At 49.8% G+C, this 22,504-nt stretch overlaps 2 protein-coding genes across 3 annotated transcripts; one reads left to right on the forward strand and one right to left on the reverse strand.

The window, feature by feature from the left end:
- Positions 1-20: 20 nt before the first annotated feature.
- Positions 21-21,727, forward strand: RIC8A (RIC8 guanine nucleotide exchange factor A). Of its 2 annotated transcripts, XM_055722941.1 has the most exons (13): positions 21-148; positions 889-1,017; positions 6,688-6,810; positions 9,555-9,755; positions 12,101-12,148; positions 14,279-14,893; positions 15,536-15,630; positions 16,506-16,656; positions 17,335-17,430; positions 17,715-17,859; positions 18,320-18,464; positions 19,467-19,586; positions 20,467-21,727. In XM_055722941.1, the coding sequence occupies exons 4-13, from the start codon at positions 9,672-9,674 to the stop codon at positions 20,585-20,587; spliced, it is 1,620 nt and encodes a 539-aa protein (XP_055578916.1). In that variant the 5' UTR covers positions 21-148; positions 889-1,017; positions 6,688-6,810; positions 9,555-9,671; the 3' UTR covers positions 20,588-21,727. The 2 variants fall into 2 exon arrangements, with proteins under 2 accessions (XP_055578916.1, XP_055578915.1); XM_055722940.1 differs by lacking the exons at positions 21-148; positions 889-1,017; positions 6,688-6,810 and adding an exon at positions 8,147-8,284.
- BET1L (Bet1 golgi vesicular membrane trafficking protein like) lies at positions 2,578-7,956 on the reverse strand. The gene is made up of 4 exons (XM_055722949.1): positions 7,823-7,956; positions 7,275-7,366; positions 6,450-6,506; positions 2,578-4,801 (listed from the first exon to the last, which is right to left on the reverse strand). Exons 1-4 carry the CDS (start codon positions 7,839-7,841, stop codon positions 4,634-4,636), a joined length of 336 nt encoding a protein of 111 aa, XP_055578924.1. The 5' UTR covers positions 7,842-7,956; the 3' UTR covers positions 2,578-4,633.
- Positions 21,728-22,504: the final 777 nt, after the last annotated feature.

Here is a 22,504-nt window from a genome sequence, read left to right on the forward strand (position 1 = left end):
CCGCCGGGCGCCGCGGCAACGGGCCGCCACGCAGCATGGCGGGCGCACTGCGGCCGCGGCCCGGGGCCGGCCCTGGTGGGGGACGCCCTGGTGCTGGGCCCGCGGCGGCCTTCGTCCTGCCGGGGACAGGGGCTCCGTCCCCCGAGCGGTGAGCAGCCGCCGGCAGCCCCGCGTCTCCGCCGTTCCCCCGTCCCTAACCGCTGCTGTCCGTCTGTCCCTGGGCCTCCCCGGTGTCCCCATCCCCTTTTCCACCTGGTACCGAGCAGGTCGCCGTCCCCACGGGGCTGCTCGACCCCTACCTGGAGGGTCCCTCTCCGCGTTCCGGGGGGGCTGGGGACGGCAGAGGACGTGTCCTGTCTCCCTCCTGCTCCTCCAAGCTGAGGGCTGTCGATGGTGGTGGGGATGGGGAGAGCCGGGAGAGGGACGTTGCAGGCGTCGATGGGTCAGGGATTGTAGGTGTGGGGACGGGGACATCAGCCCCAGCACTGCTTCCCTTGCCAGGTGGCGTGGGCACATCCCCCTGTTTCTTGCTTGCAATCAACGTCTTTGCTTTGAGTGGCCTCCTAAAAGCACTCGAGGGATGTATTTTACCCGACCCCAAGCTCCAGTTCTCTGGCCTTCACGTGCCTCCCCAGAAAGGGCAGAAGTGCCAGGCAGGAGCAGCAGCAGCCCCTCAGGAATGTCCTGGTAACACAGGAGGTTCCCAAGGAACGTGCCACCGGGACAGGGGGCGTCAGCTAGAAGTGCCCAGGCACACACGAGGCACGGCCAATGCCACAGACACGTACATCAACTTGCCGCACTGGGCGACCTCTGCTGAGGACAAGCCTTGTGGAGAACGAGGCCCCACGGTCACGCTTTGTTTCCTTCTCACTTTTCCCCTTCCAGGTGACGCTGACTAAGCCCCAGGCACCTGCAGCTTCCACGAGACCTGCAATCCCCTGTAGTCAGTTAACTGCACCTAGTAATTCCAGTAAACAACCATGAGCATACGGATGCAGACAGCAATTACTTCCGGTATGTCATCTTGTCCCATTATTACCATTTTTTTTTTTTTTTTTACATTTGCTGCAGTGATCCCAGCTGCGTGTTACAGTTCAGCTTGTGTGTTAGCTGTGGCATTAGCGTTCAAGAAAAGTCCAAGTTATTCTGTAGCTAATGAGTCACCCTGGTGACTTGGAGATGCACCTTTAGATGGTGCTGCAAAACCATGCTTAAAGTAACGGTTCACAGCTGAGTTCTAATTCTTGGCTTATTACAGTTTCAATAAAAACACTCCCAAGTATTTCGTACATTCACCTTGAGGTGGGGGGTGTGTGTGAGGAAGATCTGCTCTCTCTAATTTTTATGCCTCAGAAAAAACATTGTAATCGTACTACTACTATGGGCGAGCACTGAAACCAAAACAAATTACTCAAATAACTAGATGTTTAGAAAATGCTGAAGGGCCAGGCGGTACAATATCTTCAAGAGACTAAGTCCCAATGCTAACGCTGTTACATATTCGATCCTGCACCCTGTCCTTCTGTTGCCTTCAACTACTGTGCTGCTATTGTGATTAACCCCTGTTCTGAATTCTTCCTTCTCTCTGATTTTGCACTTCCTCAGCCCATTCACTACGGTGCAAGATTCTTTTGCAACATGCCTACAGGTGACACATCCCAACTCAGTTTTCCCAAGAACTTCCTAATGTTGCAGCTCTTAATTTTCAGAGGGTTGGGCACGTTATGTGGTGCTATAACTGATTTCTGTAACAAGACTCCCTACACATACAAATCCTCCCAATGGAATCAATTGCCCGGCAATGCTCACACATCTTTCTCTGCGCATTGAAGCCTTTGCTCCAGCCACGTGCTGATGCCCAATAGCGGCAAACGCCACACCAACAGGACATGGGCACCTACTGGGAAAGGCAGCAGCAGAAGCCCAGAGAAATGCCCGGAGCAGGAGGAGACTGCGCAGTGCCCACAGCGTCCTACAAACGCTCCCTCCAATCGTGTGGCTGTGCTGGAGTGGGAATCAGAGGGGGGCACAACTCACCTGAGGTTCAAACCCCTTTAACTTAAATTTTTCAGTTTTAAACTTCTGAGGTTAATTAAATATATGGGGTTTTTTAATCCTTTTTTTGAGTTCTAGAGGACTTCAAAGGTTCAGATACAAAGCATTAAAAATAGGAAAATATTTCCTCGGCAAAGAAGGGCCAAAGGCAAGTCAGACCTGGACTAATAGCAGGACTACTTAATACCTAGACCAGCACAGAAAGATACTGCAGACAGTTCCCCCAGCAGCTCAACTTCTGAAGTATCACTTGTTCAGAGAGAATACTGGAGTTACAAGTCACCTTCTGAAATGGCACAGGCAGATGCTGCAGAGCAATGAAGACCTGCTCCTTCCAAGCTAGGGCAGCTCTGCTCAAATATCCATACTTCAGTTCATTGAAGACACACTGTTTCTCGGCATAATGCTGAAATTGGGTTTTGAGGCTGCAGGTTCTCTACAGTTCAAGTAGAACAGCTGAGTGGTCTGATCTTGGCATTGCTAACATGTAAGCACATGGAAAAAAACATGAGCAAAAAATTCTAAAAACAGAACTTTATTTACAACAGTAAAAACAAATAAACCCCACCACCACTGTGAAGACCAGGCCATTCAGTGGCCTTTCATCATAAGTCATCTGCTTCAGAAAATAAAAACAAAGTCCATCAATTCACCCATCATTCTGCCAAACAAAAAGAGTTCAGAGCTGCCACATCTTACCAGAGAAGCAGGAAGAACCAAAGACAGTCATTGCTGCCTCCTTTCTACTTGCCTTCCCTGCATTTTTTTTCCCACATGGGGCGAGACAGGGGGAAGACATCTAATCCAGTTATGAGAGTATTTTGTTAGCAGTTTGGTACAGCCAGAACAAAGGACAACACAGTCCATTTACAGATCTAGATCCAGCTTAGTCCAAGGACAAAGAATTCCTAATGGGTACAAGGGGAAGGCCAAAGGAAACATCCAGTCATTGATGAATATAGGCTTGCTGGAGAGGAGAAAGACTGTAAAACCAGAGGAAGAATACTTCAGTCCTGCAGAGGCAGTTGTTACAGGAAGGTAAGAGAAGCAAATAAGCAAAGACTTTCAAAAAGGAAAACCAGAACACATGAGCAGTTGGTACAGAAAACAGACAAGATGAAACACAGCAGCTCTGCTCAGCTGCTTTGGAAAGTGGAAGGTTTATACAACAGGCAGTGGGGGGTTTGTCTGAAGAGACGAGTGTTTGATTTTAAATTCTTTTTTCTTTCCCCTAACACACACAGTATTTTTAAAGTTACAGATCTCTTACTTCAATCATAGGCAAGACTTAAATAATTCAGGTATGGAAGAATGGGGTCATGAGGCGAGCAAGCAGCCCAGCGAAAGGCAGGGTGGGTGAAGGGAAGATGGATTTCCCAGGTACTGCACTCCCAGAGCTGCGTGCACCACCTCAGGAGAGGAAATCTGGCATGCATTGCACCTTCATCGGGAATGACTGCTTCGCAAACAAAGCCGGCAGGGATGTGCCTCGCCACACATCTGACAGGAGTGTTGCAGGCAGGGATCCCCAAAGCACTACCAAAGGCAAAGCAAGCGCTTCTTACGTTACTTTCTACATGAATAAATAAATAAATCAACCCTCCGATCAAATCTTTCCTTGACCTCTTGCCACTACCCCACCACCACTGTTTGGGACATTTCACTTGACCTCAACCTCTGCTTTTATTTGCACATCTTCCCAAAGTGCCCAAATACCAGGGTACCACAATAACTGAAATTAAGAGAACCTTTTGCTATCAGATTTTCTTCACACTGATTTAATAGTCTAAGGGAGTGCATTTGCAAGTGTGTGGGAAGGTACTGGAAGATACTATATGTGTGTAAATCAAGGTGGCTTATGGACTTCGGCCCTTTCTTGCAGGGTTCATCCCCAGCTTTACCCAGGCTGATAAAGATGACCAAGCTAGTCTTGCTCCTCTGCAACACTTCACTGCAACAATGAGAGAGTACCAGGGTCCAGATCTACTGCTAACTTCATTTCAAAGCAGTACAGATTTCATTTCAACCCAGGGACACCGAGGATATTAACAGGTCCCCAAGTCAAGGGGAAACTGAGACCAGGTATTAGCTGAGGGGCCACACTGGAATGTAAGTCACAGATTCATACTAACAAATGTGATAAATCGACATCCTAAACTCTACAGCTTCCAAAGCTCAGCTGGTTTATTAAACATTTAAGTATCAACAAGTCTCTGGATTTCTCAGCCACATCTGCTCACAAGCTTAGTGCTCAGTATCAGTAAGGAGGTAACACAAAAGTGGCCCTTAAAAATAGGCCGCAAGACATGGACAAGGCAAGAGATAAAGGCGTAAGCATTTAACACCATCAAAATTGTGTTAGACATGAAAATCCATTTAGAATCAAACATACTCATTTTATAAAGAGATGTCTGAGACCAGTCAGAACAATGACAAGAGGCTGGTGGAAAGAAAAATTATTTGGAAGGTCTGTCTGGAACATCTCAAAGACTCCACCACAGGGCAGACTAAGAAAGGCATTGAACAAGTCTGTCAATCGTCATGTTTTTTGATCTGTAAAACTTGCAGAACAAGCTCAAGTCCCTGCTTTTGACACAAGATAGTAGAGGATGAAGAAAACAACAATCAGTCCTGCTGAAACAGAACAGAGCAACTTGCGATTATCCCTCCCAGATCGTGTCATGGTGGAGAAACGCTTCACACTGCCGGTTAGCAGGCCAGTCACACTCATAAAATCTGAATCCTGAATGAGAAAGAATAAGACAGAGGCATTAAAAACAGATGAAGATATCCCTGAAGAATCTCCCACTTCCTGGCTAAAAAACATTTGCACGGAGAGCCACACAGTAGCTGCTGGCCTCTCTGTGCTCATCACATCTCTCCCAGAAGGTCCTGCCCCTCCTGTGCCCAGGCTGCAGGAGCAGCACCAACGAAAGAGACAGTGGAAGGTCTGTTCCAAACATAAAACAAACTGCCTCCCCTTTTTTTAAAACAGGGTCAAGCTACCTGCTGCCGAACTGTTCAGCTGTACCCATGCAGCATATTCTGCCTGAAACACCTTAACAGCAACTTTACAAGCGAGCACTTCATCTAAAGGAACTGTCCCTACACAAAGCCGTTAAATGTACAGCATCACAGGCTCACAAGCACACAAGAAGCTGCAATTTCTTGCCATTAGTTCTATTTTTTTCTTCAGCATGGAATGGCACGCATGTGCAACTTTGCCAGAGCATGGCAAACTATTCTCAAATCAATGCAGTTCAGGCATTTTCATTTTGACTTCTGGTCTCTTTTCCTTATCCACGAATTATCTGAAGCTTCTGCTCATGCTGCTCCTGAAATGCTTCAAAACCTTCTCTGTAACAGCAGCACAATTTCATGCTGATTGAGGGCTTCACCTTTAAGGTCCTTTGCCATTACACCTTTTATTCCAGTTCTCCATGCTTCTAATTTTTGGGCTGAGCAAGTATCCATTTCAGATGCTCCAACACTGTCAGCATACACCGTTACTAAGCTTCCAAGCTGAGCTTACACCTTTGACTCAACTGGTTTCAACACTACAATTATCTTTTCTCTTGCTTCCACATACCAGCTCTCCAACATCCGGCACAGGCAGAAAAGGCTCTCCAAGCACCAGAGTTATGCTGCCGATCTCCTTCTCAAATCTCTGGGTGGGCTTGCCCTTCCTCTTGCAATTCAGTTAACGAATTACCTTCCCCCTAAAAAGCCATAGCAGGTAACCCCTCTGCTACAGGGATGTGCTATTCTGCCCTTTCCCCCATGCACTGTGATTTCCCATCAGCAACTAAGGCTTAAAAGGCAGATTACTCTGGAAAACAATTTTGGTTTTATTGGGTGTTGCGTGTCAGAAAGATGACAGAACAGGGCACCAAACAACCTGAATGGACCCAGAGCATCAGCTTTGCTCCTTCTTTCCAAAGACATCAGTGAACTACAAACTCCTGACAGGCGGCCTGTGTTTCAGGGGTTACAGGTACGTAACCCAGACAGATTTATACAGCAATACCAAAAATCACAGGAGCATCTGAGGAACAGGCCCATCAGGCAGCTCTTTAATCCCAGTAAGGAGGTAATCTTCACCTGGGAGATTTCTTAAATGTGCTGTCCTACATCAGTCTTCTCAGGTGCTAAATACCACCCGTGTTGCCCATTCAGAGAAAGTGGTATTAGCAGCTGCCAAGGATCTGATGTTTATTTATCTAGAAGTCTACTGGAAACCGGTTTAGTTACACTCCCTGGTTTGCCAAACCGACCACTGGGATCTGACTTTGTCTGCTAACTTTGAACTGCTGTTAAACTTCCACAGTTCAGGTAACTGCTGAGAGGCAGCACAAAAAAGTCAGCCTTTTTACATTTCATGGGTTCCTTACCATGCCATCCAGGTAACGGTTTTGTTCATCAGCATCTTTGTCAATATCCAGAGCCAGCTACACAAGATAAGGGCAGAAATGGGTATTAATGAACTTCTAATGCAGAGAGAACCTCTAAAGCATCTAGTGCTGGTAAAATTTGAAACGCATATTAGAAAAGCAAGCCACCGCTTCCCCTCTCTACACAGACAGACAGAGGCTTGTTCAGTAGAGGAATAAATTCTCATTTTGGTTTCAGGTTGAACTTCTTCAGCTCTGCAACACTGAAATTAAAGCTCGACTGTCTGAAACCGTCATATAGGACAGGAGCATTTAAATGCCGGGACACAACGGCAAGAACTCAAGTCTTCCCTTCTACAAGGTGAGTCACTGACCTCTATTAAACCCTAAATCAAAGTATTTGATGTTAGTAGGAGCAAACTAGCTTTAAGAACACCTCTTATTACAGATATGAGCATTTTTCAAAACTAATTTACCTGCCCTTTTATTTTGACTTTTTTCCCTGAGAGGTGCGCTTAGCAATACCCCTCTGTGCAGCTTTTATGTTTCTCCTTGTGCCTAAAACTCCTTACCTGAGAGCTGCGAAAGCCACACCATTCCCATCAGGTGATGTCGCTAAACCTCAAAAGGAAAGTGGAAATTCATAAAGCCATCTCTGGCATTCCACAAATAAAAGTTAACCACCGCATCACCAACAACTTAGGAGTCATTAATACTTAGGAAGCCCTCTATGTTGACCAGGAGCTCGCATCCCCCGCAAAGCCCTGGAGAAGGATGCCCTGTCCTTCCTTCACCGCAGCGCCCGCCCCGAGCTCAGCAACTCACCGACTTCAGCCTGGTGACCTTGTTGGCTAGGGTGTCTGCCATACGCTTGTTCTCTACATCCAGCATATCCTCCACGGCACCCGGACTCTGACCTTGGGGGGGGGGGGGGGGGAAACCGAGGAGCATGAGTTTCATCTGGCCTGATACAGCTACTGGTGCGGTTGCTCACCCGACGTGGCAGGCGAGGCAGAGCAGGCTCGTTGCCCGGCCGGTCTGGGGCTTGCCATGGAAGCCTTTACAGCTGCCCCCTCGCACCTGCAACCTCGGGGAATCAGTGCCACGAAACGCTCCCCAGTTCTTCGTGACAAAACCGCCCCAAACCTTCCCCGGACGGGCCGGACTGGAAGCCCCGCCAGGCCGCTGGGCGCAGCACAGGGTTCGGCAGCACGGAGCGCCGCCGGGCGCTGGGCAGAGGGGCCGCCCGGGCCGGGCCGCCGCCTGCTGCAGCTCCCGAATGGCGGTGGCAGCGCTCCCCTGCCCCCCCACAAACGGCAGCGGAGACCCCCCTGCTCGCCCCCCACCTGGGCCCGGCCCCGCCGACCCCTCACCTCGGCCCCACTCCGCCATGGCGGCCACCAGCCCCGCCTCGCCGGGCGGAGCCGCGCCGGCCCCAGCCAAATGCCCGCCGACCTGCCCCGCTGTGGGGTTCCTCCGGCGCCCGCGGGGCGGCTGTCGGGGCCTCCTCAGGCCGGGCCCGTCCCGGCCGCGGCTCTCCGGGCCGCGCCGCGGAGCGCCGCCGGGGGAGGGCCGGGGCCAGGAAATGAGGCAGGAAGCCGGGGCGGCGGAGAGGAAGGGAGCGGCGCCTCCCTCCGCGCCCCAGCTCGCTCGCCGCCCCCCTTCCCCGCCGGCGGCCGGGCCTAGCGGCCTCCTCTGGCCCGGCCCTGCCCTGCCCTCGCCGCGGGGCCGAGGCGCCCGCTGGGCCGGGAGGGCGGCGGGCCGGAGGCCCCTGCTCAGGCGGGCCGGGGTCGGGCGCGGCCCCGGCCCGCTCCGGCGTCTCCGAAGGAGTGCAGGTACCGGCAGAGCCCTGCGCGGCCCTGGCGGCCGAAGGAGGGTGCCTGAGGGTGTCGGAAGGTGCAACGAGATGGCAGGGGATGGAGGCCGCAGCGTGAGGGGGGCGCTGGCGGGTGTGGAAGGGCGGGGGGTGACCGGTGCTGCCACCTGCTCTGGCCTTTTCCCCCACGGACGGCGGGGGCCGCCCCCCAGCGCTGGGGATGCGCTGCCGCCCGGGGGCCAGCCGCCAGCTCCCCGGCGCCGCCCCTCCCGGAGGGCGACATGTGCCCCGGGTCCCGGAGACCCTCGTGGCTGCGCCGGGGCGCCCCGGGACCCCCGAACAACCCCCGGGGCGGGGGGGGCCAGGCTTGGCCCCGGGACCCTCGAACATCCCCCGGGGCGCGGGGCACAGGCTCCCGTGACGGGCGAGACCGGTGCTTGGCCCTGTTGCAGAGCCGCGGTACGTGGCAGCGCAGAGCCTAGACGGGTGTGTGAGCCCACGTACCCACCCAAATTTGCTAGATTTTCCACCATTAGGAGTTACTTTCCAACACTATGGGCTTGCATAGCTCTGTGAACTGTTAAACTTGTGCCTGTGTCTAAAATAATCTCATCATCCGTGCCTATGTGCATCTGCTCATTTACATTATTCTCATGAGGCACATTATCTTCTATAATGGTATAAAGGCTGGGGCTGTGGAGCCCAGCCATCCCCGTACGTGCAGTTTTACTGCGTGTGCAGTGTGTCTGACATAATCTGATGCACAGCCTGTTTCTGGTGTTGACTGCATGCAGTGACTGCAACAAAATCCTCATGAACTCTTTCTTTTCACCACCTTAAAAGGTAGCTCTGCCTTAAAACAGGGGGATGCTTTCCTGTCTGCCTGGCTTTCCTCTCCATACCTTTTTACTCCACAGGAATGTTTCTGGATATTTTTTTTTTTCTTCTTCTGTGCAGTAGCAGAAATCAGGCCAGCCAGGGGAGGAGGAGGCAGAGAGCTATTTCAGGGAACTGCTGTTATCTGCTCTATGTTAATCCCCTGGCTGGGTGGGGGGAAGGTTTTCCCCGAGTGCTTTACTGGGAGAGCATATATTAAACGTTGAAAAGCAAAGAGAGGAAGAAGATTAGAGGGAGAGAGAGGAAGCTGGCTGCTGGCTTTACTTGGGGTGTCCGTCTGCTCTGCTTTTATGGATGCAACAGCGTGAGCAATGTCACTTGGGGTTTTTTTTTTGTGATTTATTTTTTTGCCCCTCTTTTTCTTTCCCCACCCCTTTCTCTCTCCCTCTTAGATATCTGTGTATCGAGGTCATTTTGCATCACCATCACTGTTGTCCAGGAGCTCTGGAAGCCCCCTCACTCCCTTTCCTCCCGGTTTCACCTCCTGCTGAAGCCAAGCTGTTAAGATAATGGAGCTCAGGACTGTAGTAGCCACCCTGGAAAGTGGGGAGCAAGACACAGTTCTCAAGGTGCTTCAGATCTACAACCAGGAGGTGAGTGAGCATCAGACCTCTCCCTGATGTCAGCTGCTGCTGTTTCCAAGCCTGGAAGCAGGTTGGCCGTGTTCTGTGCCATCCGGCTGTCCCCAGTCTGTCTCCTCTGAGTGCATCTGTCTGCGCGTTACTGCCATAAAAATGTTACAGACTGCTTCGGCTTTTACTTACAGATGGTTCATTGCTTGATGTTTTGCTAGGAAGCAGCTAAGCAGCTTCTATCTTGGTTCCTTTGTATAATGGAAGTAAAGCACGTGGAAGGGATTTTCTTTAAAAAATATTATCCAGATCCCAAGTAAAACCTGGTAGGGAAATAAACGTCAATGTGAAGACTGAGTAGGAGGAGCTTTTTTGTTAAGGCAAGGTTTGGTAATAAAACTGAGGCCTGGGGAGGAGCTGCAGGTGAAATCGTGGTTGTGATTTGCAAGTAAAAGATCATCAGAGGTGGACAGGGATGGGCTGCTGGAATTTGGTACAGATGCTTGATCTGAAAGCTGATAATAAGAAGTAAATAACAAATACAGAATAAAAAACCCCAAAAGAATGGTTTGGAAGCAGAGATGGGAGTGTTTCTAGCTTTAGAGTGGCAAAGGATTATCTGTGGGGGTAAATCCCTTTTGAAATAGACTCTGGTTGTCAGGGAAATTTCCTTCAGAGGGTTTCCACCAGGGTGGGGCTGGCCCTGCAGATCTGTGACTCATTCTGCACCATTCTTGAGTAGGTGGGAAGCCAGCAGGGAGAACCTGTGAATATTTTTCACAAGTGTGCAAGAGCGAGAGTGTGCAGCTGTTTCCAGCACTCTGTTTTGAAACAGGGGAGACACTACCTCAGGAGTAGGTCCCTATTAAAGATGGTCCACAGGATTAACATCACCTACAGCAGGTGTAATGCTGGAGGAATTCAGAGTGCAAACAGAATTTGATGTGTAACAAGCCTGAGGCATCAAACCACAATATCTTCTGTGTAATTCCTCTGGCTGGCTCCTTTGTCAGTGTATCGAGCGTAGGAAACTTGTAAGAATGTCAGTGGCTTTGCTAGCCTGTCTAGAATAAATGGAGCATTCAACAAGCATTATGAAACTGCAGATAAACTAAGCAACTTCCTGACTTTTTTTTTACTGTAAAAAAATGATGATACTTTTCTGGGGATAAATTTTAATTCACTATTGCATACGCAGTCAGTTTTTGATTGCCAGGAGGAAACTACAGCAAAAGCAAAACCACAGGTATGGCTGAAAAATATACAGAAATGAGATTTCAGGAGCCCGCAAAGAGGATGTGGAGGAAAAGAACAAGTGGCGTGGTTGTCTGCAGAGCAGATCGGTTCCAGGACTGAACCACCGGTTCCTCATAACGTGGTGCAGCAGCTTTTGCACTGGTCAGGTCACCATGCTAAAGCATGATAGTGCTGTGCCAGGGGCTGCCCTCCAGGAATACAGCTGTCCTGCTTCCACACCTGAGGTTTCTCAGCCAGTGTGCTGGCATTGCTTTGCCCATCACAGCTTGTTCTAGGCTAGAAAGACCAAAGCCATCCCTGGGATCTTGGTAACTGTGACACAGTTAATCTGCAAACTTTTATTTTCTGTTTTTAAGCAGACAGGAAATCAGCAGCTTGTAAAAAAGGCAGTGAACGGCAGGGGAGACTACATTTGCAGAGTGAGTCGGGGAACACCTGCGATTGGAGGCCTTGCTGAGCAGAGGAATTACCGGCTATTACAGGATATTTGGGTTGTGATGAGCACCCACTTTACTGCTGCACTATTTTTAAAAGCCCATCTGTCAGATGGGCACAACTGTGGCCTGTGGCATTCAGCCTGCAATGCAGAGCCAGTGGAAGAGGGCAGTGGGTAATATTCATCACAGATGTTTTTCAAGGATGGAAGAGAAACGGGGGCCCACAGAACAGTGGGAACCTCAGACAAGGAAAGCGTTTCAGACCTGGTGGCGTGGTCAATCTCTGCTATTCAAACCAGATTCATTACCTGTAGTTGCAATGCATGTAGATAGAGTTGCTGAGGTAGGGACAGCACTGGAAAGAAAAGTCAGGACTGAAGCAAAAACCTCAGTGGCAGGGGAGTTTTCCTTTTGTCTTGTTCTTTGGGAGTTTGTGCTGTTTGTTACAAACCCCACAAATATTGTAGACCTCTCTGAGCACTGTGGCACTCCTTGCCATGCTGATTCCTTGTCTCTGTGCTGGTTGGGACTGTCCTTGAGAAGGTGTGCTTGCTTTTGCAGTATGTTTTTAGACTTTCTGCTTTCCAGCTGAATGGCCCTTCCTTGGCTGGGCAAAACAGTTTTATGGATTTTTAACCTATTGCTTTGATTGTTTTTATTTTGCCCCCACAGAAATCTCAGTGCTTCACCTTTGATGATGAGGAGCGGGAAGACAGGAAGGTAGGCACACTCCTGGCTTTCTTCCTCTTGTCGGATGTGTAAATCTGCTGCTGTTGCGTACTCATGTCCAGCAGGGCTTGGTGGTGGCAGCCCCTACAGGAAAAGAAATGAGTGTTTTTTCATTAACTTGGTTAGGGAATGGTGTGCTCAAAATGCCTGGCTCTGTTTTTTCCATCAGTAGTTGTTTTAGGATACAGGTCAGCACCCTTCCAGCATTAGCAAGCCCTTTGGGTTCAGTGATGGATATAGTCTCAGCCACGGGTATATAAAAGTGTAATCCTTTATCTGTGGCATGGATCAGCTAGGCAAAGATCATAGCAACATGCAAGCCTCTCGAGGGTAAGTGGTTTTGCTGTGAGCCAGTTGCAGGATTTTATCAAGGCTGTATATTAACAGATACTTTAAGCTGGTGTAATCTGGCACTTGATGGAAAGAAATGCTCCTGCCTGTTTGTTTCTGTTCTTTCACTTCTTTCATGTGAGGGCAGACCTTTGCGTGGCTGCGCGTGGTTGGTGGGCTGATCTGCCTAAATGTTAACTTTTTTTTTTCTCCTGGATTATTTTCAAGCTGAGTCAGTTTTGTGGTCCAGTTCATTGGTTGATTGTGCTAATGCCTATGTTAGCATGGCAAGTGCAAACCAGGCATCCAGGGTGGAGAATGGGACCTCTTTTGTCTGTACCATTGCCAGTTAAAGCTAGTGTGAAGTTTTTCCAGGTACAGCCTGACGTGTAGGACCAGATCTTGCAAGATCCAAGCTCTTTGCCTTGCACTGACTTGCTGTTCAGGCTGGGACAGTCACACGGGCTGTAAGTTCAGGGCCAGCCTTGGGGTGCTCCACTTTTGGAGTGTATGTCATGAAATATGAATTCAGCATCACCGTCTAGTTCCTTGTGCTCATTTCTTCTATTGGTGTAGCCCTGGGCACATGCTCTGAGATCTTTTCAACCTGAGTCTGTCAGAGGCTTTGGCTATTTATGACTTCATCTTTAACTCATGTGTCTGTCTCGTATGGAAGAAGAGGAATGACTTGCTTCTCAGGGTTATGATTGTGGGGCATACTTCATGAGCTAAAGCTTGTTCAGTTCTGCTAGCCTCACGTTAAGGACTAAAATTCCTTTTTTCTTCATTCTTTCCCTCAGTCCTTTTATTATTTTGAAGTATAACTGATTAGGCTGTGTTAAGCCTATTACACTGAGTGATAGCAAAACTTGCAATCTTAGATTCCTTTGCTCTTGTAGTATGCATGGAAAGACATGTGCTCTGATACGGTGTTATGCTAAAGAGATCTAGTGAGATCTTACCTGACCAAGGTGTGAATGTGTGTGCAGTGAATTACCGGTGTAATGTGAGGTGTTGGTTCAAACCATGGCTGCACTTGGTTTAAACCCAGCTGGATGTGATTGCATGAAGCAATACCTTTGCTCTTGTACTCTTCTGTTCCTTGCTGTCGCGTACCATGCTGTTATCCACAAGGGTTAGATTTTTAGCTCTTGTTGATTCGTGTTAGTGGAGCTCTGCTAGTCTGTACCTACTTGAGGATCTGGGCTAGTAGGTCTCCAGACAGCACTGAGATTTAGGGAGACACTACTTACTTGAATCTCCTGAGGCCTCTTCACCTTCTTTCCTGCGGCATCATGTGTTCTTCTTGCCTCACTTGGGTTCTTTTACCTTCCCTTGGTGATTTTCTGATGCATCTCTCAACTTTTTCAGTCTGTTTCTGGAGCACCCAGAGCAGATGCCTCCCTAATCTTAAGGCTCTGGGTGGGAGTAGAGCACTACTGTTGAGTTGGTTGTTGCCCCTTAGTGAAGCCATAAGGGGTGTTTCTGCTCTGCCCTCTTTGCTTAATGCAGCTGCCAAGTAAACTGTTAGCCTGAATCATCCTAACTATGGGTGAAGCTAAAATACGCAATAGTTGCCTGTTCATATTCTCCCCTCACATCTGATACCCTCTCCCAGCTGTTCTTTGTTTCTTGGTGGGTGTCCTTGCTCATACTGGGTCAGGATCCAGAGCCATTAGTGGGCTTATCTCTAGATGGCCCTTGCATTTTCCAGTTCAGAGCATTACAGGGTGGTGGGGGAGCACCGTGAAGCATCAGTGTGCGAGGCATTACTTTTTTCCAACTGCACAGAAAATGGCCCAGCTGCTGATCAAGTTCTTGGAAAAAGAGCTGCAGCCTTCCTGCCAGGTCACGTGTTTGGAAAGCATCCGCATCCTGTCCCGGGACAAATACTGCCTTGACCCTTTCACCACCAAGGAAGGCCTGAAGACCCTCTCCAGGCATGCTGGCATTGATTACTCGGAGGAGCTCATCCGGGAGGTCCCAGACTTGGATGTAATTCTGGAATCCCTCAAATGTCTCTGCAACATTGTCTTCAGCAGCCCTAGGGCACAGGAGCTGACAGCTGAAGCCCGGCTGGTGGTGGGTCTGGCCAAGCGCATCAAACTGTACAATGAGAGGAGCCTTCCTCACGAGGTCAAGTTCTTTGACCTGCGTCTCCTGTTCCTGCTGACGGCGCTGAGAGTGGACATCCGGCAGCAGCTAGCCCAAGAGCTCAGGGGCATTAGCCTGATGACAGATACCCTGGAGCTGACCCTTGGTGTAAAGTGGATGGACCCTTATGAAGTTGCCACTGAGGAGGGACTTCTCCCACCTTTGCCTCGGCAAGAGACAGAGCGAGCCATGGAGATCCTGAAAGTGCTCTTCAATATCACCTTTGATTCCAGCAAGAGGGAGGTTGACGAGGTAAGCTCCTTGGGTGTCCCATCCCACTGTAGTCACATGTCTCCGGGATGTGGCTTGACTGCTGGTTTTCTCCTCTGTTGCATTTCCTCATATTACATACCGGCCCTCGTGCAGCCCCCAGGTACTTGTACGGGTAGCAATAAACTCGCGTGTATATGGACCTTTCCCCCTAGAGCACCACCTCTATCCAATGCATTATTAACCCTTAAGACTTTTAGAGCATTACAGTTTAAAAGTTGGGTATTTTTCCTTCCTAATGGCATGATTTGTTGTGCAAGTGGGAGGGCAATGCTCCCAGGTAACTTGCTTCTGAGTGTGTCCTGGTACTCTTTTCACCTTCTGGGCAAGGTCAGAGGAAAGTATGATGGAGAACATCTCTGGGTAATCCATGGGCCTGTTTTGGGGCCGTTTCCAGCCCTTGACCCGGTGTTGTAGAGTGAGGGGAAAGGTATTGGGCAGGAGGAAGACTCTGTGTTGACCTCAAAATGAGAATTGGGAAGCTACTTCAAGTTAAATACCCTGCTGTTGGTTATCATGCTGCTGGAGGGAGGGATGGGGTTGTGGGCTGCAGGGGCAGCAGGCTGTGGGACATGGAGGATCCCTTTTCCTCATCAAGGTTTTAATTTTCTGTTTTGGGTCCAGGAAGATGCTGCTTTGTACCGGCACTTGGGTGCCCTCCTGCGCCACTGCCTCATGATCTCTGCTGATGGAGAGGACCGGACTGAGGAGTTCCACAGGTCTGTGTTAGATAACTAGGTCATGATCTTCACTAGAAACAGGGTCCCCAAGGCAGATCCTGCCTGACCCTGGCATTAACATCTGCTTGTTTGGTGCTTGCTAAGGTGACTGCTGACAAGCAGGCATCTTTGATTTGGCCTGTGTGTTCCTCACGCTGCTAAGAACCCAGAAATAGCCCAGCCCTTCCTACAGTCAGTTTCTGTGTGCTAATGCCACAGCCTCCCGGCCTACAGGAGGAAGGGTTTTCTCCAAGCCTGCTGACCCCAAGGGCTGTATTCAGTATCCTGCGTCAGGCCTCCTCAACAGTGCCACCCACTTCAGTGGGCAATCTGCCAGAGCAGATGTTCAATACTTTAATTAAGGAGTGCATGGAGTGCCCTTAATTAACTGTCAGTCTCTTGAGCCATGCTGAGAAACTGCCTGAGTCACATTGCTGAGCCTTATTGGTCCAGGGGTGTCAGCTGTGAGGAGGTGACACCATCCTGTTCTCAAGAAAACTATAGTCAGAGGAATCCTAAACAATGCATTGCATTGACTGTCAAGCTGAGAAGGAGTCATACAGCAGGAGGCCCTAGAGAAAGATCTTTGACCACCCAGATTAGTCCTACTTGGCATCTCTGTCAAGATCCATGGTTTCCCAGTTGTCACTGAAGTCTCTTTGGACTCCCAGAAAATAGTTCAACTACCCAAAAAGCAGTTCAGTTTATTCCCTTTTAGTGGTGTGAGGAGCTTGGGATGCAGTCCAAAGACAGCTTGGATCTTGAGGTACTGACGCTCCTGGAAGTTAGTAACGAACCTTCATTTCTGGATAGCTGAAGAACTTCAGTGAGCAAAGATCCATGACTGCGTGTTCACTTCTCTTTTATATCTTTAGTCATACAGTTAACCTTTTGGGCAACTTGCCCCTGAAATGTCTGGATGTCCTTCTGACCCCGAAAGTCCGGCCAGGCTCGCTTGAGTACATGGGTGTCAACATGGATGCAGTCAGCATCCTACTGGATTTCCTGGAGCGACGCCTTGACAGGGTGAGTTGTGAAGCTGCTGTGTGAGTTCATCACTGTTGTTTTCACAAGTTCACTGCAGGGCACCTTTCCTTCAGTCTACATTCATCCTTGAAAAGCCCAGTGCCAACACCACATGAGCACCAGCAAGGCATGGGTATTTTGGAGATAGCCCTTTACAGAAGAGGCAGTTTTTAGTAGAGGCAAAACTCTGATGGTAGGACTAAAACAATGTCTGTCAACTGGGAAGGTGACTGGGTGATTGCTTTATGGACTGCAGGTAGTGAGATGGGTTGAACAGTAGATGATTAACTGGGTGATTAAAATATAAGTGCTCTGTTTCGCTCAACTCAGCAGTGATATGGTGGGCCGCTTCTGGAAGCCTGAATTTGCGTTATTTTCAAGCTGACTGTGGCTTTCAGTCTCTGGAGTTATTCCAAAGGGCCTCCAAATTTTACAGCTGCGCTTCTCTACTCTGGATGCCCTATACAAGTATTTCTAGCACTGCTGTGCTACAGAGCAGGGTTTGGAAGTTCGTGCCAGTTTGAGGAATGATGAAGCACCGATTCCTATAGTAGAGGCTGGAAAGCTTCCATGTCCATCTGTTTCCCTGATGGTCTGTACTCATGTTCTCCATCACTAACCGGATGAGTTGAGCTCAGTGTGACTAACGTGTTTTTCACTTTGTGGACACTTCTGCAGGGACACAAGCTGAAGGAGAGTTTGACCCCTGTGCTGAACCTGCTGACTGAGAGTGCCCGAGTCCACCGCCAGACGAGGAAGTTCCTGAAGGCAAAGGTACGCTATCTGTCGGCCTAATTGAATGATGCTGCACTGAGCAGAGAGAATAGCAAACGGCCTGATTATTGCCATCCTCCAAACAGACCTCCTCTGTCTTTCTGCTGGGTTCTGATACGCATGGGTGATTGAGGCCAGTGGTACCCACACTGGTTTTTTCCACATCTCCCACACTCTGGTTTTATTAATTTTAGCTGATCTGTAAAATGCACATACATTTTCCCCTGTCTGACCTGCTGCTGCCATTCCAGCTCTGCTGATCACCCCTCATTGTGGCCTTGTAGGTGCTGCCTCCACTCCGGGATGTGAGGAATCGGCCAGAGGTGGGGAACTCACTGCGGAACAAGCTGGTACGTTTGATGACCCACATCGACACAGACGTGAAGCACTGTGCGGCAGAGTTCCTCTTTGTCCTCTGCAAGGAGAGTGGTGAGTTGCAGGGGCTTGCTGTGGGCTTTGGTGACAGGAAATCTTGAAGCTTGGCCCCTGGGCAAGCCAGAGAGTGTGGGATTGGTGACCCTCTGCAGCCAGCAGGATCTTCTGTCTTCCCTTGGGCCAGATACACTGAGTAGGGAAAAGTGGAGAGTATCCAAGTGCTCTGTGGGAACGAGTTTCTTGTGCCAGCGGTGAGTGAAAAGCTGTGCTGGAGGACGCCCCAACACCCTGTTGACAACCTGGCCTGCATTCAGGCCTCCGCCCTGTGGGTGCTGTCCCTGCCATTCTTGGTGCATAGCGTGGGAGCCTTGCTCCCCTGTCGGAGTTCAAGGAAGCACTGGCATTTCTGTGTCCGTGGCCTTGCGCTGATCTTGCTGTTGGAGCACAGAGGAGCAGACGGGGCTGGAGAGGCAGAAGGGGAAGCACAGGGTGGTTTCTCTCTCTCTCCTGGCAGTGTCACGGTTTGTGAAGTACACTGGCTACGGGAATGCAGCTGGGCTCCTGGCAGCGCGAGGCCTCATGGCTGGTGGTCGGGAAGAGGGAGAGTACTCGGAAGATGAAGACACAGACACTGAGGAGTACAAAGAGGCAAAGCCCAAGTAAAGAAGTCTGCTTCTCCTCTATAGCACCCCTCTTCCTACACCTTCTTCCCACTCCTGCTCTGTCCCTTTCTTCATCTCTCTCCCTGCCATCTGCTTTGTCCCGCTTTTTCACATGAGCATTTCCTTCCACATTATTTACCAGTTTCACCCTTACCTTTGATGTCCTGTTCCACCCTCTCTGCCTGTTCCTTGGGTGAAATGGCTCTGTGGCTGAGCTCCTCATAGTGGTACTGGTGCATATATTTGGTCCCTGCAGCTGGGTACAGGCTCTAGAGCAAAGTGGGTTCCTTCAGCCAGAGCCCATTCTGCACCAGACCTGTTCATGGTGTGCACGTGGCAGTATCTCTCTCTAATCCGTATCTGATACCCACCCGTTCTTGGCATCTGCACACTCCACTGCGGTGACAGGTTTTTACTGGGTGCTGGAGCAAGGGCGGCTCCTTCTTGCAGTGGGGTTGGAAGTGCCAATTACTCCTCCATCTCCAGAGCCCTGTGCTGCTGGAGCGAGGTGGTTTTTTTGGGGTTGTTTTTTTTTCATTTGCCTGTGAATTAATGGTGGTAACTCAAGGACGAGGGATGTGGTGGGAGAGCTCCAGGACTGTGCTCAGCTCTAGGTCCTATACATTCCAGCATCCTGTTCAATGTGGTTTACAGGTTGGGGGTTGTTTTTTGGGGTTTTTTTTTCTGTGTGAGCTTTTTACCTTCTGACTCAAGGAGAGGGAAAAAGTGTCATTTGCCCTTGTGCATGTGGTTTAAAACTGCACTGTGGAATTGGCAGGATGGTGATGTTGGTTACACAAGAGAAATAGGAGGGATTTGCAAGCGGGGACAACTGTGCACAGGACATACAGAAAGAGACTGGAACCACGAGCGGCAATGACAGTCAGCCTTGCCGTTGTGTTCCTCTGCTCTGTACAGGCAAAGAAGGATTTTAAACAGCCCTTTTTTTCCTCCTGTGCTTTACCTCTCTCTTTTGCCCTGGCCTCGCTATTCTTGCAGCATTAACCCTGTCACGGGACGTGTCGAGGAGAAACTACCCAACCCCATGGAAGGGATGACTGAAGAGCAGAAGGAATACGAAGCCATGAAGTTAGTCAACATGTTTGACAAATTGTCCAGGTACTAGAAAGTTGTGTATGTTCATGTCTGCATCAGCACCTGTGTCTGTGATTTACATTTATCACAATGTATTCCCAAGGCGACCCCTAACTGAAGGGATGTAGGAGAGCATGGAGGAGATACATGAGGAAATACTTCCTTAATCTGGGCCCCGTTACGTGCAAGGGAAGGCACTGCAAGCCCTGCGCACCTCTTTGGTGTAGTGGCGTGCTGTGAAATTCCTCTACGTGCCTGCACTGTGTTTTTGAGCACCTGTTGCCTCACCAGGTTTGGCTGGGTGCTCAGTAAGAACAGCAGCCACTGTCCTGGCAAGGCTGCTCAGCAGGAAGCAGCGTTTTGGGGACAGATGGCAGTCAGTGCCACCAATTAGTTTCCCTGCAGGAGCGTTTTCTCTGGTTGTTCTTCTGCCATTAAATAATCCGTCATTAAAAGGTGCCACAGAGCAACCCAGAATCTGCCAACTGAATTCAGGCCACCCCCACGGATGGGAGGGGGAAAGGGCAGTGCATTTAATGTATGCATTTCCATCATGTGCTAGAGGGAGAGGAACACTGATGTCAGTGCTAGTTTTCCTCTGGCAATCCTTGCACCACACGACCTGTACCTGGACAGGACCCTAAAACTGAGCCTATTCCAGGGAACCTGAGGATAACAATGCTTGCAAATTGTGCTTCCAGCCATTTCCTCATCATGCTGGAGGTTTTGTGGTGATAACTGTCCCCCACTTCTAAAAAGGGATTCTTAGTGGTTGCTTGGTGTGGTTGTGGGCTGCTTCTGGGCAGTTTCCGCAAGCCCCATGTTTCTGCTGTAGTGCTCATCTGTTCCTGTGTTGTCTGCTGCAGATTTGTGTTACTTTCCTCTCTCTCCTCCCTGGTTTCAGAGAGCAAGTCATCCAGCCCATGGGCATCACGCCGAGCGGCAACCTGGCCCCCATGGAGAATGCCATCCGCGATATGGCTGATGAGAGGTCATCGTCCGACTCTGACCTAGGGCTGGACTGATCCAGACCTCTTGCCCCAGCTGCGGAGAGCTGGGGAGCCTCCGTCTGCTCTCCCTCAGAACTGATGCCGCACCCAGTGGCTAGTACTGGGCCAGGACTCTCCCTGTGGGATCTGGATCCAGCCTGGAACCCTCACAGTCCACAGTAAGGAACACCTCCTGCCTCCTTCCCAGGTCCGTAACCGCCTCTCCTTCCAGAGGGTCTTCGTGACCTGGCTCTACTTTGGTCTCTCCTGTCAGCAGCCTTGAGGATTTCGTACTCCAAATCACTTCCAGGACTTTCCAGTAGGATTTTTTTTTTTTTTTAAATACGTGATGTTTGGGAAGAAGAGTTGGGGGAGGATCTTTCTGTCACACCATCATGGTTCAGCAATCTGCAGAGCATCTTGTGTACGTGCTGATGCTTATGTGGCCACTTGTCAGCATGCGCGTCACCGTGTGTGGCTGTGTGAGGCTGGCCCTGTGTGTGGGGAGCTGCTCCCCAGGAACGCGGTGGGGAGGTGGGAGCAGTTATTCACGGCAGCTCTTGGGGATTGGTGTCCGCGGGGCATAGTGCATCCATTTCATCAGCAGGCAGCTGAGCATGTGTGCACTATGTGTGGCTGTGAGCGTGACGGTGTTTGTGCAGAACAGGAATGTGTGGACTTAGGAGTGTATGTGAGTGTGGCCAGAAGCAGCAATGTGTGCGCTGTGGGGAGGCAAGCAAAGCTTTTCTGTGAAGCTTCCAGCATTCCTATCAGCTGCAGGAGAGAAACACACAGGTGACTGCCAGGAATGCTCTGATATTTGGTCTCTGGCGCTGTGCAATGTTCCTGTAACCACAAAGTTTAGTTTTTGGCGTTAATCTTTTCCCATCTCACGCTTTCCAAATGAAAGGCCAAAATCTGTCTTGTCTGCTGCCTCTTTGTCTGCCTTGGCTTTCCCACAGGTCTGCTGCTGTTTGCACCCAGGGGCTGGTGTTGGTCCTGTCCTTTGCTGTGGCTTGATTTGTCTTTTATTTGTTTTATTTTGAGATTTTTTCTTTTTAAAGAAAATTGTTTTAAAGAAAATCTTCCAGTTTGTCTCATGTACCAGAGTTCCAAAACTTACTATCACAAGTAGGAATGCAAAAGTGATGCTAGAATAAAGAAAACCTGACAAACAACTGCATGGCAGTGATTCATCGAACGTGATAGCTCTGAGAAAGGAAGGAAATATCTTTGGCTTTTTCTTATTAGCAGATGGTTCTACTCTGATCACCCTGAACTTCACGGTGTTTTTTGGGAAGTAAAATTGTGGCGTTGAACTGGGGCTAAGCCAGAACCTTTCCCTGCACTAAGTATAACTGAATAGAGCATCCCAAAGTTAGAGTAAGCATTGAAGCCTGAGGATTGGAAAACTCTTTTAGCTCGACCCCTCAGGCCTCACAACACACAGTTGTTTACAGGACTGTTCCTCATCTCCTCTATAAATGCTCTGTAATGGTTGAAAATTGTGCACACCAGCTCTATTTTCTGTCTGTGCAGTGGGGATTTGCTGCTCAGCCTTTGCAGGACGTGAGCCACCCTCAGTGATCTGGCTTTGCTGAGGTTTCTGAGTCCCCACAGGGCAGCACGTGCAGCAGAGCTGGGGCTCTGGTGGGAAGGCAGACTGGCTGACCAGGCTCCCCAGTGGGGCACAACACAGGGCACCCAGGAAAGCTGGGTCTGGGGAGGCTGCCGGTGCGCAGCCGAGGTGAGCAGAGGGTTTGCAAGTATTTCTGCCTGTGTATTTTTAGAAGTTGGTGCTTGTTTTCTGAAGACTGCCTCTATGACATGAAAAGCTGAAGGTATGCTTAATTTAGTTTAGTTCTTAAGTGATTAAAATTTTTTTCAGTAGTTATGATTAAGTCCCAGGCTCTCCCAGAGGTATGCAAAATTTATGTAAAACTGACCCACTAA

This window comes from Falco cherrug, chromosome 10, assembly GCF_023634085.1.
Source record: "Falco cherrug isolate bFalChe1 chromosome 10, bFalChe1.pri, whole genome shotgun sequence".
NCBI lineage: Eukaryota > Metazoa > Chordata > Aves > Falconiformes > Falconidae > Falco > Falco cherrug.